The sequence below is a fragment of the Stegodyphus dumicola genome, chromosome 5, assembly GCF_044657685.1.
Source record: "Stegodyphus dumicola isolate Sdum_Otavi_A_Nest chromosome 5, ASM4465768v1".
In the NCBI taxonomy this organism is placed as follows: Eukaryota; Metazoa; Arthropoda; class Arachnida; order Araneae; family Eresidae; genus Stegodyphus; species Stegodyphus dumicola.
This window is the reverse complement of record NC_140772.1, coordinates 35,425,113-35,442,707: the sequence shown is the minus strand read 5'-3', so window position 1 is coordinate 35,442,707 and position 17,595 is coordinate 35,425,113. Positions and strand designations below refer to the sequence as shown.

The 17,595-nt window shown below is 29.6% G+C and overlaps 1 protein-coding gene across 3 annotated transcripts in view; it reads right to left on the bottom strand.

Moving 5' to 3' along the window:
- LOC118191420 (tyrosine-protein kinase Fer-like) overlaps nt 1-17,595 on the bottom strand; it is a 62,750-nt gene that overhangs the window by 24,440 nt on the left and 20,715 nt on the right. For all 3 annotated transcript variants that reach the window (XM_085816573.1, XM_085816574.1, XM_085816572.1), the window contains 5 exons: nt 11,592-11,781; nt 9,223-9,312; nt 3,357-3,437; nt 1,678-1,869; nt 534-710 (listed from right to left, as the gene is read on the bottom strand). In XM_085816573.1, the coding sequence (XP_085672699.1) occupies nt 534-710; nt 1,678-1,869; nt 3,357-3,437; nt 9,223-9,312; nt 11,592-11,781 (730 nt within the window). The remainder of the gene's footprint in view (nt 1-533; nt 711-1,677; nt 1,870-3,356; nt 3,438-9,222; nt 9,313-11,591; nt 11,782-17,595) is intronic.

Sequence of the window (17,595 nt, the reverse complement as noted above, 5' to 3'; positions counted from 1 at the left end):
TAAAATAAAGGCAATATTGTAACTTTGTAAATTATAACGTTTGTTGTATGATCAATGGAGTTCTCCTTTTGCATGCAAATCATAGTATCTGCTTTGACTGCCTTAGAAGCTAGCTCAAAGTAACATAAATAACAAAATCTCCCAGTGTGGACAAAACACTGTATGTGACATGTCTGCAAGGAAGGCTTGTTTAGAGATATGTCTCCTTGTATATATAGGCCTTTAGAGGAGAATGCAGTTTTTCCTTATACCTATGATTCAAACCATAGCTCATGACTGTTCATCAAGCAAAATTATAAATTTTATATCCTCAGCATTCATAATATAGGGAAAAGTGCTAATGATCATGAGGCAAATTGTTGACATTGAGCATAATAAATACATACACAAAACTTTCTACATTTACTTCCAAGAGTTAGTTCAAGAGCATAAGCATGGACATAAGCTATAAATTTCCTCAGGGAAATGTTGTAGGTGTTATTTCAATACAAAAACAAATATATTAAAAAATACGTCATGCATTAAAAACTTACAGCTCCTATTTTTTCAATCAGATCAACATCATCGTTGTTCAATTCCCATCTTTCACGAGGTATTGGTCGTTTTAAAACGGCTCCAGATTTCATGGTGACTGGCAGACCAGATTGAAACTGATGCATGATTAATTCTTGAATGGTAGAAAAACTAGGTCCTTCAAATCTGTATTTTCGCTGTGGGGAATTTAGAATAATTTTTGCAAAATTATGGTAAAGAAATATATAACAAAAAATTGATGGGTATGCAAGAATATATTCTTGTAATGGAGTTAAGAGTTTTTTTTAAAAAAATAGGTATTTACTGATTAGTCACACAAAAGTGATTTCATGATGGTTAAGAGAAAGAAATGTGACAAACTGCTATATATGATATCCTTTTGCAAGAATCTGAATACCTATCATTCATAATATATTTATTACTCGTGAGATGACAGCAAAATCAACAACTAGGTTAATAAAGAACAAAGCACTCATTAGTCTCTTAAAAAATAATGGATACTCCTTCATGGATTAGAGTGATATATGATTCCTATCTATTAAGGTGCAGATTGATATATCAAACTGTTTTTTTGCATTGTTTAGGTTTTCTATGCAGTTACTAAGTTAGCCAATTCTGATCTGTAGAAGATATTTGTATATTTCATGAATTTGTATATCTCATTTGTATACCATTTGTATTTCTCATGAATCACTTGCACCTGATACTTTGAATCACCTGCACCTTTTCTTTCCTTTGTATATCTCATGAATCACTTGCATCTGATTAATGAACAAATACCAAAATTTAAAACTTGAAGTATACATTTTTTCTTGCATAACTGTCTTTATCCACAAATGATTTTAATTACAATTAGACGTTTTGCAACCTATTTAAATTTATTATTTGTCAAAACTTATGTATGCAAAAAAGATACAAAAATGACAATTACTGACATTGAAAATGACAAGCATTTAATTTAATAATTATTATATAAAATTTAACATTAATTGAATTATTAAAGTTTCACTAAGAATAACTGCAACTTTTCAATATCAATTAATTAAGAACCTGGAAAATTTAATTTTATTTACATTGGTACTATATTCTACAGATTTTATTTATTACAAAACAATATCAAATAAATTAGAATGGATGGCTTACGTCACTTGTCATATGTACAATGAAGTGTTTATAACCTTGAGAACAGACAGACAAAACCAGCTGTTTGGTGTCATTTCGAATTGTTTCCCTAACAAGAAAATCCCCTTCATTAACTAAAAGCCTGACAACTTCTTCACGAGGCAACACTCCATGAAACCAATCTTCAGACTGATAACTTGTATCTTTGATCTCCTACAAACAAAATATTTCACCTCATTCACAAAACACATAAATTTACATATTAAAATATGAATAAAATTTATGTACAGATAGAAAAAGTCCATGCTTATTTTTAACCCCTCCTTATTTAAGTGCTTTTGAGATATTTCTGAGCATATCCCCACAAACATTTATGCAGCTTTGTGTGACAATTACAACTGTTTCTGTTAAGCCTTTCAGTTGTAATAAGGCAATATTTAGTCCTACATGCTAGGCTTCAAATGATCAAAGGCAAGATGGTTTCAAATGAAACTCATTCTATTATTTTTAATCAACAAAATAATCTGTTCTACAAAACTTTCTGTGATTCCAATAAACTGACCCTCTCTAAAAACATATTCTTAAAACATGCATGGTTCAGTATTAAACTGTGTTTACAAACTCAAGACTTAACCTCTTAACAAAAAAGATTCTGAGAACATGAAAATTCCTAGCATAATACAGTCAAAAGTCGTTAATTCGGACACCCATAATCCGGACCTCAAAGCTAAAAACTTTCTGCGCATGCGCCGCGTTGACACATGCGCATAGGTGTTTACGCGTGCGCGTATGACCTTTTACAACTGCGCATATGCGTGTGCACAAGCACAGAATACATTTTCACGTGCGCGTTTTATGTATAACGGACGGTATAAGCTAAAATTATCTAATTATCTATTTCACTTAATGTTGATGATTACGTTGTTCATTAATCTTCGAATTGGATTCGGCTTATTATTTTTTGCAGACTGTAAGAGCAATATTATAAAAGTAAACTTGAACTTTCGATTATGTCAAATAGAATTTCCGATTCTGGAGCTCCCAAAGGATTGTGCAAAACAAAAGTATGTTTCGATGTCCATCAAACAAAAAGTGGAATTGTTGCAAAAAATGGATAAAGACATGAAGAATGTGACAGAGAGGTTAATGAAAACGAAAAAATTTCGATTGAAAAGTTATTCGGTATTCTCTGCACAGCAATTAACGGGACTTGAACAGTGGAACTTTGTAACTGAACAAGAAATTATGTCTGTTTATAGAATTAAAGAGAAAGTATTATCGCATAAAACGAAGCAACTTAAACAACTTACATTGAAAGAAATGTTTAATAAAGTAAACAAATAAATATTAAGCTCTTTTTTTTTTGTAAATTTTGATACCCTTTAGATCATAATTGTTCTTTATTTCATAAATTACGGTTTCATATTTTTAATTTTAGAATTTCTGCATGCCATCTTACGAGATTTAAACTGATGATTTATAATTCGGAAAAATCGATAATCCGGAATCGCCGAAGTCCCGACGAGTCCGGATTAACGACTTTTGACTGTATATTACATATAAAAGATAAAAGTTAAAAAAAAAAAAATTATTTTTGAACACAGTTGCATATAATGTAGTAAATTTCTATCTATTTTCTTCATCCCTAGAAAATAGAAGTTTTTAAGCATTTATTATATATATATAAGATATATACTTACTCTCCTATATGTAATTTTTTCACTTTCCACAACATTATCTAAGAAATCTTTATTTGGAGGAGAAGGAGGGCAAGATGTAGCCTATGTGGAATGAAAATAATATGCATAAACAATATAAAGTATTCAGTTCTTAATGAGTGAAATAAAAAAAATGTGATACATTGGTGAAAATACTGGACACTTGTGAAAAAGAAATACAATGAAAAATACATGGCTGATACATACATACTGTTTGAGATGATATTTTTATTTTATTTTTATTGATAGTGTCAATGATAAGAATAATAACCAATCCAAAAATTTAATCCAGAAACCCTTCTATGAAATTACAAGACATAAAATAAAAAAAAGAAGAAGAAGAAGAAGTATATTTTTACAGTCTTTGCTTAATATGCAGAAAAATTTTCTAGCTACCTGCAAATATATTATATTAAAGAAATTTTTTTATATTGCTGAATTTTTAAATTGAAAGCCTAATGATCGAAAAATTACTCTCAAACTTCCCATGCTTGATTTAACTTTTCTCATTCTTATCACCTTATCTTAGAGTATCACTGGCTTGTCATTTGCACTTTTGTTGCTGAAAAAGAAGACTCTTCACTTAAATCTTTAAAACTAGTCCTGAAAATTTAGGAATGTTATGCTGATTCTTGTTGCTTTAATTCTTCCAATAAACTTTCTATAGTTTTCTATAGTCTTTTACTTTCATAATAAATGAGCTTCATTAACTCTTTGTTCTCAGCATATCATACATAACATATTTCAGATATTCTCCGTAGATTCACTATATTAAATGTGATCTAGGAAAAAATGACACCCCTAATATATACCTAATATGCTCAAATAGCATGTTTTATTTGAAAACTTTGAAGCAAATGAATGATGTTATAATGCCACAAAATTTTATCAAATGGAATGTCTTTAATCATTTTCTAGTTTGCACTTCAAATGTAAAATGCATGATGTTGGTCAACATATAGTTCAGGATTCAGAAATAATTTATATATATGAGTGAGAATAACATATAATATGCATGCATCTTTCAAACTTTAATTTTCCTGCCTAATAAATGCATAGATATAATTTTAATGGATAATCATTATTAGTAATTTACATTTTATCTTAATCTTGATTTTCCTTTTAATTGCTTAAATCAGAATTTCCCCCTATGTACACAGTGTTCTGTTTTCACTTTAAAAAAAAATCAAACACATAAATTCAGTATCCATACAACTTTGGCATTACACACTGGCCGAAACAACAGACATGTGTTATGCACATACCTGGGGTACCCCGTAACTACCTTTTGACAACACACTGTTTTGAATCATGAATATTTTTTGTGACATTTTGGCAAGAGGAATGGATAATCAGTAAGTACCACATAAAATATAAATAATAAACAAGAGCCCAAATAATTAAGACACAATAACACACCGAACAAATACTAATTCAGAAGTCAAACAACAAAAATCAGCGTTATATTCACAAAATTTTCACAGGACTAGTTTCGATGGTTTTACCGAACCATCATCTTCAGCTGCAAAACCGCAAATGAATAAGATAGGAAATAATGATTAGATAAGATAAGGAAGCCTGGACAAGAATAAGAAAGTGGCGCCATCTGTTGGCGAAACCAGAACTGAAACATAATTTCTCCAAAAGCCGAAGGCAAATTTGGATTGGAATTAGGATCGTTAACTAGAACAGAAAGATTTTTATGAATGTGAAATGCCTCTAGAAAATCCAGTTCTCCAATGGAAGATGTTTTTTGAATAATTTTGGCAGCAGAAAAATTGAAAGTGTGATTTTCGGACCAACAATGTTGAGCAACAGAAGACTTCTGTGTTTCCTTTTTTCTAACATATGCCTCATGTTCTTTGACGCGAAATTTTAAGGCTCTCTTAGTTTGGCCAATGTAAATTAAACCACACTGGCAAGGAATCCTATAAATACCCCAGGAATTCATATCCGGAATGGGGTCCTTGAGTATAGAAGTTGGAATTTTATTGATGGGAGAATAAACAACTCGAAAGTTAAATTTCTGCAAAATATGTGCAACTTTATAGCTAATTGATGGAAAGAAGGGAATGACAACAGAATTTTTATAATCTCCTAAAATAAGAGTGTGGCTTTTAGTGTGTTGAGATGAGAATTTTTTAACTGCTTGATTAATAATGTTGGGTGAAAAGCCCCTGTCAATAGCTATTGCTTTTAAATAATTTAGTTCTTCGTCAAGGGCTAGTTTGGAGGAGCAAACTTGAAGAGCACGGAAAACATAGGAATAAAATGAAGCTAACTTTTGTTTAGTCGGATGACATGATTTAAAGTGTGGTGGAAGGCAAACCGATGAAGGTTTACGGTAAACTGTAGTACTGAAGTTGGATGTGTTACGTGTGACCAGAATGTCGAGAAACGGAAGAGAATTGCAAGTCTCAAGTTCAAAAGTGAACTGAATAGCAGGATCAATAGAATTCATTGTTGAAAGAACTTTATTTAAATCATCTTTATTACCTTCAAACAGGGTAAAAGTATCGTCTACGTAGCGGAACCATGCCGGGAAGTTTAAAGTTTCAAACAATTTTGATTCATAATAATGCATGTAGATATCAGCCAGGATGGGACTGAGGGGGCTTCCCATGGCTAATCCCTCAGTTTGCTTGTAATATTTATTTTGGAAAACAAAATGTGTTTGTTTCAAACAGAGTTGAGTGAGAGAAATTAGCTCATCAATTTCGATGCAAGAGAAATGAAATTCACGAAGTCTGGTTTCTAGACATCTTAATGCACCCTCCACTGGGACATTGGTGAATAATGATTTTACATCAAAAGAAACCATGAGTAAATTACTAGGAGAAATGTTTTTAACCTTTTTTACAAACTCTATTGAATTTTTTATGGTGTAAATGTTATTGTCTAATAGAGTATGACGGATAACTGCATTCTCCGTTCTAGACCAAGACTTTTGTTCAAGGTGAGTGAATTTTGGATATGATTTAGCGAGTTCCAGATGAAGCTTATAGAGTTCATGTTCAATTTTGGACAACTGTTGACGTGTATTCCTTATCACGGACCGAAGTAAGGCAAGCTTGCAATTTAACAGAATTCTTGAAACGCGACTCGAAGGCTTTTGATTAGATTTGATTTGAATAAAATTGGGGATCAATTTTTTACATTTACATTTAAGTAAAAAGTCAAGATGATTGAGGATTGTATCAAATTTAGGTACTGCCTCGTATCCATTAGCTAAATATTTAGTTTCTAGATTTTCCACTCTATTAGACAATAACATTTACACCATAAAAAATTCAATAGAGTTTGTAAAAAAGGTTAAAAACATTTCTCCTAGTAATTTACTCATGGTTTCTTTTGATGTAAAATCATTATTCACCAATGTCCCAGTGGAGGGTGCATTAAGATGTCTAGAAACCAGACTTCGTGAATTTCATTTCTCTTGCATCGAAATTGATGAGCTAATTTCTCTCACTCAACTCTGTTTGAAACAAACACATTTTGTTTTCCAAAATAAATATTACAAGCAAACTGAGGGATTAGCCATGGGAAGCCCCCTCAGTCCCATCCTGGCTGATATCTACATGCATTATTATGAATCAAAATTGTTTGAAACTTTAAACTTCCCGGCATGGTTCCGCTACGTAGACGATACTTTTACCCTGTTTGAAGGTAATAAAGATGATTTAAATAAAGTTCTTTCAACAATGAATTCTATTGATCCTGCTATTCAGTTCACTTTTGAACTTGAGACTTGCAATTCTCTTCCGTTTCTCGACATTCTGGTCACACGTAACACATCCAACTTCAGTACTACAGTTTACCATAAACCTTCATCGGTTTGCCTTCCACCACACTTTAAATCATGTCATCCGACTAAACAAAAGTTAGCTTCATTTTATTCCTATGTTTTCCGTGCTCTTCAAGTTTGCTCCTCCAAACTAGCCCTTGACGAAGAACTAAATTATTTAAAAGCAATAGCTATTGACAGGGGCTTTTCACCCAACATTATTAATCAAGCAGTTAAAAAATTCTCATCTCAACACACTAAAAGCCCCACTCTTATTTTAGGAGATTATAAAAATTCTGTTGTCATTCCCTTCTTTCCATCAATTAGCTATAAAGTTGCACATATTTTGCAGAAATTTAACTTTCGAGTTGTTTATTCTCCCATCAATAAAATTCCAACTTCTATACTCAAGGACCCCATTCCGGATATGAATTCCTGGGGTATTTATAAGATTCCTTGCCAGTGTGGTTTAATTTACATTGGCCAAACTAAGAGAGCCTTAAAATTTCGCGTCAAAGAACATGAGGCATATGTTAGAAAAAGGGAAACACAGAAGTCTTCTGTTGCTCAATATTGTTGGTCCGAAAATCACACTTTCAATTTTTCTGCTGCCAAAATTATTCAAAAAACATCTTCCATTGGAGAACTGGATTTTCTAGAGGCATTTCACATTCATAAAAATCTTTCTGTTCTAGTTAACGATCCTAATTCCAATCCAAATTTGCCTTCGGCTTTTAGAGAAATTATGTTTTAGTTCTGGTTTCGCCAACAGATGGCGCCACTTTCTTATTCTTGTCCAGGCTTCCTTATCTTATCTAATCATTATTTCCTATCTTATTCATTTGCGGTTTTGCAGCTGAAGATGATGGTTCGGTAAAACCATCGAAACTAGTCCTGTGAAAATTTTGTGAATATAACGCTGATTTTTGTTGTTTGACTTCTGAATTAGTAAGAGCCCAAATGTCTCAATAAAAAGCACGACACATTTTTTGTTATTTAATTTACTTGTTTTCAATGTTAGATTTAAATAGCAAAAAATTTTGGGGCACCCAGTGACATTCAGTGCTCCAGAGTCACAAGGCCACTGGGGAACTTCACTTGCAGGGGAGGATTAAAAAAGTTAAAGAAAAGAAACAAACCATTTAATTTTATCTATAAAAAGTTGTACAAATATTGAGAATTTTTTGAAAAATTCACATTGTCCTTGCTAGTAATTGAACTCGGCTATTTTATTTCTGGTTGACCACTACACCATAAAAGCAGGAAAGAAAAATGTCTTTAAATGTCTTTACCATACACAGTTTTTTCATATTACTCTTAAATAAAATTAAAATTTCTTATCTTGGAAAGCTAATGTTCCAAAGGCATTTCTAAAAAATTTGAATCCACTTTCATTGACCACATTTTTTTTATTGATAAACTGTAATATAACATAATAATTTCAGTAAAAAATATATGAATAAAAATTCTTTAAACTGGCTTTCCATGCAGATATATTACAAAATAAAAATTTAACTACTTTAATTTCCTATCTTTTTTTAATCAAAAATAATAAATCAATTACAGTCATTTTACGAAGGACAAGGATAAAATACAATAAATTTCACAGAACTTTCAAATGATACTTAAATGTGAATAAAAATTTATGACACACTTCCAAAAGAGCAATATAAATGAAGCATTACACTTTTTAACATGAGTAAAAATTCAGAAGCACATAATGTGAAATTTAATATTGCATTAATCAAAGAATATACTTAATTTAAAAAAATATTTTTTAAACATTCAGACATTAACTCACTATGGTGAGAATAAATTGAATAAACTTGCGAACATTTTAAAATTTATTTTCATTATAATTGTACAAATTTTAGTTATTTTTTAAGGCGATGTGAAAATTTAATTTCCATGAAATACTACTAAAAAATCCTATTAAGCATTACTCGGAGACTTCTATATAAATTAAAAAAAAATATTGTAATACTTATTATTCCTTTCTTAATTATAAGAACATGTTTAAAAAATAGAAAAAATATTGTTTTATAAAGAATACATTTTACTTACATGCTTTTGCTTTAATGTGAAGAACGGTTGCTTGAGTTTCTCCATTATAAATTTTGATTTCTTGCTTAAGGTTTGATTTGAATCTTCTTTCTGTATTACACAGTACATAAATTATGTCTTAAATACATATTACATAAATAAAAACAATATTACATAAATAATGTCTAAATGGTTATGAATGTTAAGTCAGCCTATAGATTAAACTACTAGTGTTCAAGGCTTAAATACCTGGTCTAATATCTTTACAGAGAACATGTTGCTTAATAAGGAACTTCTATGCAACAGTGGACTTGGTGAGAAACAGTTGCTGATACACACAAGCAACTCATTCAATGTTTATGGTTATCAATCTGTACATGTGCACTTAGTTTACATTTTAATTGTACATACAGTTTGTTTTTTTCAGCTAGTGCGAATTTTCTCTATTTTTCTCAATGCTAAATATTTAATAGGGGACAACAAAATAGCAGAACACAAAACTCAGGAGTGCAGTTCACTATTACCTGGAGTTGTAATAGCAGAATTTATGTTCAGGCATTATAACAGTCATGATAATGTGTCTGATGTATTATCAACAACAACTGCTGGTCATCAGATTTACTTCTTTGCACCAAAATGTGTAAAATGTGCTGTTTGCACAAAACTAGTGATAAAAAAAGGCACGGATTATAAGTCGTAGTAACTGTAAAGAAAGTCACCTGGCCTCATATTTTGTACTGATCTCTATGCAGATCATTGTGCTTTATTTCTATACAGATCTCTAACAGAATCTAATACATAACTTATAAAAGGAGAGGAAGCAATATGTCTTCCTTTCTCCATTTATCCAAAAATGACTACTGGATATTACTTCTCAGAACTAACACTTCTTCATGATATGGCGCATTAATAACTCAGAAATCATCCACATGATAAATGTGCGGATAATGTTATAGGGTGGGTTCTTAGATATCATGAACCTGTCAACCATTTGCCTGTTTAACCTTCCAGCATGCGCATATGCGTAAAATTTACGACAATTTCAGTTTTTAATACACATTTTTCGCATATCGAAGCTGAGACATCTGAAGCTCATTTCTATTCCTCCATTCTACCCTTCCCCCACATCATAGAATATGCAAACAGGAAGTTATTTGACTTTTTTTTTTTTTTTAACTGGGCTTTTGTGCTATGCGGCAGCTTTTTCACAGAAATTACGACAAGTGCGTGGTCGTGTTTTAAAATTTGGAAAAATTTTTTTTTTCTCAAATAGTTTGTAATTTTGTGTTATTAATTGCCATGTATTATTTTAGTTTGAATACATTTGGCTCTGAAAATTTTATATCGGTTTTCATAGCAAAAAAATATGTGCAACAAGCTGATTTTGCTCGGATTCTTCAAGAATTATCTGATGAAGAAAAGGAAGACAAGGAAACCTTTGGATGGCAGAATAGCGATTTCCTTTCCTTATTTTCTTATATTTCTTTCTTTCTTTTTCTTTTTTTTTTTTTAGAAATAAATAAAAACATTAAAGTTCGTTTTTGTAAACAGTAAGAAGTAAATTTCCTTGCAGAAGTAAGTAATGCTAAACTTACTTTTTTTCCTATCAAGGTGTTTTCCTTTTTTATTGTCTATACTTGTCTTTGATGAATATTAAAATTAGCTTCAATTTTAAAATATAATTATTAAATAATAAATTTTAAATTTTCTAAAAAGAAATACATCGTTGCATTTCCATCTAACTAACATAAGAACTTCAAAATAATTTACTTATATTTGAATGTGATATCATTTGTATTTCATCGTTTTTTGGTAAAAAACGGTAAAATATCAGATGTCATAAAAAATACGATGCGCACATGCTGGAAGGTTAAAATTCATTTCAGATATCTCTTTGCATGTTATTTATTTAAATAAACCGCTTATAAAAATATTATTATATAAAATAATAAATACAAATTTATATTAAATTCCCTCTATATATGTATATTAAATATACTGTATACTGCAAACAGTGAATGAATTGTTTATATGTATTGATAACCATCTGTTTCTGATAACCATCTACAGTTCACAGTAGTATATAATCATGAATATTTTTCATTTGTTTTGTTCTTAATATAACCACATGTTTTGGAAATTAAATTATTCGCAAAATTTTCCTATCTCAATTTTTGTATAAAATCAGACAAAAAAGGTGGAATACACGAATAAATACAACATTAACAGCTACAATATATAAAATTTATCTCATGAAAATTTAATAGCTGCAAAATAGAACTTTTCAGGAGGAAGATGTTATTTTCATTTTAAAAAATATACTTCAAAGAGTAAGAAAACTAAATTAAAAAAAATATATATGTAAGAAAGAGAAAATAAGGTAAACATACTTGTTCATTGGCACAGTTTTGAGAAGCTCTTAAGTCATTTAATTCAGAAGATAAGGAAGGACCTTCTTGGCCAATATATGACAAAGCAAAATTGACAAGGTGAAGTTGAACATTTAAGATATGTTCAATGCATTGTAAATGACTAAGATCTTTAACTAATATATCAACAGCACGTTTTTTAACTCTTAAGCTGAAAGAAAAAATACTTGATAGATATTTGGTATAAAAGCTATAGAATGAAATGCATATTATTAATAATTACACAGAGATCCATATTAAAAATATGCATAAATCATATATAATTATACATTAATATATTTTTGTACAAAATATCATCAGCAACAATTTTGCATCAGTAGTTTTCGAACAAAAAAATTACAGAGGTTACTTTAGGTAAGTTTAAACTGCAAGAAAGAAAATGTTCTTTAAAAATGCAAAATTATTTAAAGAATTAGTGAAATTTTACATTATCTGAAATCACTACACATATAGAAATCAAGAAAAAGAATACTACAAAAATTTTTAAATATGATTAATAAAATAATAACCCTATGCAGAATGTACTCATAATATTGTAAATGTCTTAACACAGGTTAACACAGTTTAACAGAAATAACACTCAAAAGTAATCCAGAAAAAGTCATATATTGCAAAAAAATCATTAATTTGAAAATCTTGCAATTCATCAAAGTTAAAAGAAAAAATATGCAACAAAAACAAGTATAATTGAACTGAAATTTGTATGAGGGCTTTCATACTTTTTAGGCTGCAGATTTATATGGTAATTCCTCATTAAGTATTCTCAATATTCATGGTTAAAAGAAAATTGAAAAAAATTATAAACATATGTTTGTTGTTTTCTGCAAATGCAAGCAGCTACATGGTTAAATTTTGCTAATTTATAAATCGAACATAAAATCTTTGACAGATAAAAATCTAGGCCAGTTGCTAGAATTCTGAATGACTAACAGAAAAACCTGGTTCACAAAATAAATGCTTAATAATTAGGATGAATGACTTCATTGCTGGTAACTTTAAAAACACACTTCTAAAGATACTCTAGTTCATGGGTCAACACAATGTGGCGCTTGTGAAAACATTTTAAAGCTTCTGTTGTTCAAATATCTTAAAACTAAATTTTAAATAGTTGGAGAACAAACACTCATAATTGCAATGAAAAATTTTTAGTAAAAATTCTTACTTTATCATCGCTATTTTAATAATTGTAGGAAACATAAATTAAGCTTTTGACAAAAATTCAATTCAGTGACATCTAGATAACACTACATGACTAGATAAATAAATTTTTGACTACTGGAAACATCTGATTGCACATACCATGAAATTTCTGCCCCGATTATTCTTATATTTAGTAAAAGCCCAACTAGCCAACATTTAACCTTCAATTTCCTTTTCCTCTTTTTCACAAAAAATTAAGCAAATAAGAGATTTGTAACTCTACTAAACAGCACGTAGGATTATGACTCAAATCAAATAAAACTGTAGTAAAAAAATTTAAACTTCAATAATGACATCACAACCCATTCATAAGGTCTTTGTCTTTATGTAAAATGATTAATTCTGAATAAATAAGTTTTTTGCAAAAAACTATACAAGTCAACTGCTTCTTATCTGTTTCTGATCACATTTTGAAAACTATGGAAGTCTTAACATTAAGAAAAGTGTGACTTACGTGAAAAAAGATAAACACTGGCTGTGCAACACAAGAAATTATTAGTGATTCAAGTTTTTTATACATTATGTTCCTTAACTTGTATATTTTGATTACCTAACTAAATAAACAGTGACCTGTTCCTTCTAATTTCTGCCAGAATGACTGGTGAAAGTTTGGAGACATCTTCGCCAATTTTCATGGTCGACAAATATTCACATCGAATATGATGTTTTACTTCAGCATTTGTGTCTGAAATACCTATTTTTCTTTTAAAATCACACAAAATTTAAATAGAAGTGTTTTATATTCAAGTTTATAGCAAATAAAATGACTCCTTTTATAATATTAGATTTGAAATTTTTCCTTCCATTCATTTGGCTTTTCTATTGTGAACTACATTTTCTATTCAGAATATGGCATTTCTCAAACTTTCTGGATAATCAAGCTTTTACTGAATTGTCCAACCATGGTTTGGTATGCTTTAAATCCAAGAATTCTGCTCATACATAAACTTGCCATTTAAAAATTTGTATTTTGAGCTGTAAAGCACAGTACACATTTATATTTTCAAATTAAAAAAAGAAAAGATACAGACAACATTACTTTGGCAATTGCTGGTACTAGTAAAATAGTTTCGTTTCAGCTGATTGTTCTGTGTCAACAACTATTTCAATTTTTTTCCTCGGCTAACAATATTTATGAACAATATGCTATTACAACATTTTTCATATATGTTTTTGCAATTATAAAACAAATTGCTAGAACATTACAACTATCACAACACATATAAATTAACTTTATTTTGATATTATTATATATTTAATGAATTTTTATTTGAATTCATTCAGGTTAACACCCTTTTGGACTACTATTCTCGAAACAGGATGTCTGAATCACTTTTCAAATTGTTGCCACGAAATATTATTGACCTGTATTACTTTTAAATAAATTAAATAATAAAGAAACTACATAAACGTATGTATGTTTCTTGTACTATGAAAAAATGATGGTACCTAGGGCCATCAAATTTTGAATAACGTAGTCCTCCACCCGCACATGTGCACCTGAAAACACAAATTTTCAATTTCATATTTTGTAAAACTTTAATGTAATGAACTTTTAACAAACTCAAAGATTTGAAAGCAAGCAGTGGCAACACTGAATAGGTTAAAATGTTGTCATCTCCAGTGCTTGAGATTGTATATCGGAAATTCTAAAGCACACAAAACGTTAATAAAATGACATGGAAAAAAGAAAAGTGTCTTACTAAGAAAACTGTACATTGATATGATAAACTGAGAAAAGATTGAAAAAATAGAAAAATATTTGCCACACTGTATACTTAACACTGCATCGGGAATTCTAAACAGATGTTGCTTTTAATATTTTTGAATTTTGCTGTTGAGTTTTATATGGCATGAGCATGAAGAAAATGATGCTTAATAATAAAGCTAAAAAGACAAAAAGAAACGGATTAGCAGGAGTGAGTGCAACAGCAGACTGGTAGACAGTAAGCTCAGTAAGTATACCAAAACCCTAACAAATCCTTTTGGGTGACTGTTAAATCTGAGCCCTTTCAGATTACTCCTTGAATTTATTATATTATTTTTTTATTATATATTTATTTTTATTTAATATTTTAATTTTATTATTATTGTAGCTAACCCATGATTAATGCAGAACTCCTGCATTTCAGAAATATGCCTTGCTAGTAAAGACCTCTGGTCTAGTTCAAAAACAGTGCTTCAAATCTATCATGAGATTATCATTTCATGTTGGCAACCTTAAGATTTAAGGGTAAAGTTGTTTAAGTGCCGCTAAGCCTAATAATTTTTTTGACGGTGGCCATTGCTTGTTTACATTTGAAACAGCAGAATAGTGAATTTGTTGCAAATCTAGAGAAACTTAGCTTCGCAACAACAAAGATAATGCCTTCATTTAGTATTATGAATTAAATCATGCTTAATCTTTCTGGAACTTTTTCGATGAAATAAGTGTACTTTAATAAATAAATATAAATAATTTATATTTATTTATAAAAATAATTTATATTTAATAAAAATATTTAATAAAAATTTTGAAATAAGTTAATTTACTTCATAATTTTTAATACAGATATTTTGAGTTTTTATGTATTTTTGCCTTGTCGCGAAGGGAGAAATGAATTAATTGAATGAGAAATACTCAATCGTCTGTGAAAAACTGTTTCTTTTTTGTTTTATTTGCTTAATTTCTTTTATACATCGTTCTAGCTTTATTATAGTATTTGAATAGAACATGTGGCAATGATTAGATAATTCTTTAAATGATATAAATTTTGTGCATTCTGAGTTATAATATGAATGAAATATAATACTGTTAAGTGAACCTAGTGCCAGAGTGTCGCTATGGTAAACAAATAGAGTGAATTTTAAGGATTGCATTTATTCTATTGTGGTTTATGCACTGTCGGCAAAGTAGATTTAATTCAATCCAATAAGTTTAAATGAAATGCAAGAAAAAATGTGTATAATTTAATATTCCGTACAAGGAAGTCATGTGGTGTACACATCAGATTTTTTTATAACTGTGTTTGAGTATACTTTTTTACCATTCTAACAGGAAATTTAAATTCCCAGAACCCAAAGTTTATATATACACTGGCTATGGTTACTGAGAAGTTTCTATCAAGGTAGAATATTTCTGACCTCATCAATAATACTTCAACAACTTTCTCATCTATAAATTTTCAAGTGCTTATAGCTTATTATAAAAAAACAAAGAACTGGTCAAGTGTTCAATTGTGGTTACCATAGATTCTTGGAAATGATACTTGACCATAAATTTGAAAAAAAAAAATCTTTATTATTATGATATTGTATGACTTGTTGAAAATATCCATACACCAGTTCCATATCATCTAGATTAGTGGTCTCAAACTCAAACTGCATGTGAGCTGAATGCACAATCTGAAAACAGTTAAGGATAGAATTTTTTTAAAAAGGGGGAACTAATTTTTAAATTTCCCTTATTAAGTGTTTATCAAAACATATATAAAAAATAATAGGAAGTCAATTTGCCATTAAGGGAAAAACATTAAATTTATTTTCATTTTATATATGAAATCTTACGTTTGGTACTTGCAAAACAATTATTTAAATCACATTTTGTAATTCAAATAATCCGACAGGTGTGGCACTTGCAAGACATTTTTGTCAATCACACTTTGTATTCATATATACTGATATTAATATTTCAGACTGAAATTTATTTCCAATAATTCTCTTAATTAATCATTGAATAACTTTCTTGATATAAAACATAAACAGATTATGAAAACTTAGTTTTTGGAATGAACTTTCATTGAAGTTTCCAGAGAAAAACTTCCCATGTAGCGTGAAACTCGAGAATAAATAACAATGACCTAGCTTCTTTTTCTCATTTATTAAATTTTTCTCCACATAAATTAATACACATATCTTTATATGTATATAAACATAAATTTTATAACTAAATAAAAAATTTGTTTGTAATAATGTCTGTGTACCAATTACTAGAATAATTACTAGAAGTTACTTTCATCATGCATTGTAGATGCTCATCGGTCAATTGGGTTCTTTTCTTCCTACTAATTTTCAATTATGGGGGCAAAAACTCCTTCAAAACCTATTCAGCCCACCCCCAAAAACCTTCAAATAGTCCTAAACAAAGCGACTGATTATTTTTAGTGCAAAAACTCATAAGAGTGTACTTATTTTTTGACAAGTATGAATAAAAGTTAATCAAGTCAATACTTTGAAATATCTTTGAATAACTTTTGTATCGCACTGTAAATTAATTAGCTCAATTTATAGATTTTCCGGTGCATTATTCACATCAGTTTTTAATGTTAATGAAAATGATGTAAACTCTGACTTCAAAAATTGAAAATCTTGAAATCTTTTCAACATTGTACTTGCAACAAATACATAATCGAAATACATTTACAGGCTGTATGCATCCTGTGGGCCATCAGTTTGAGATCACTGATCTAGATGTTTTACAATCTCTCTTAAAATCACGGTCAGTTATTAAAACCTGCAATTCTCTATTAGCATTGCCTAGAAGGGGTTTAGTTCCAACATATAACTTGGCACTACGTATTTAGTCTGAAACAAGGCAAACTTCCAGTTCCCAGTAATTTTTGCACATTCATTTTTGATACATGCCCCCCCCAAAAAAAAAAAAACTGGGCTCAATCAATACATAAATTACTTCACATTTCTAAACTCATGGCTACTTGCTTAAAACGGACTTCAAATTTTAAATTTGCTAGTAAATACATATAATATTTTATGCATTTTGATCATT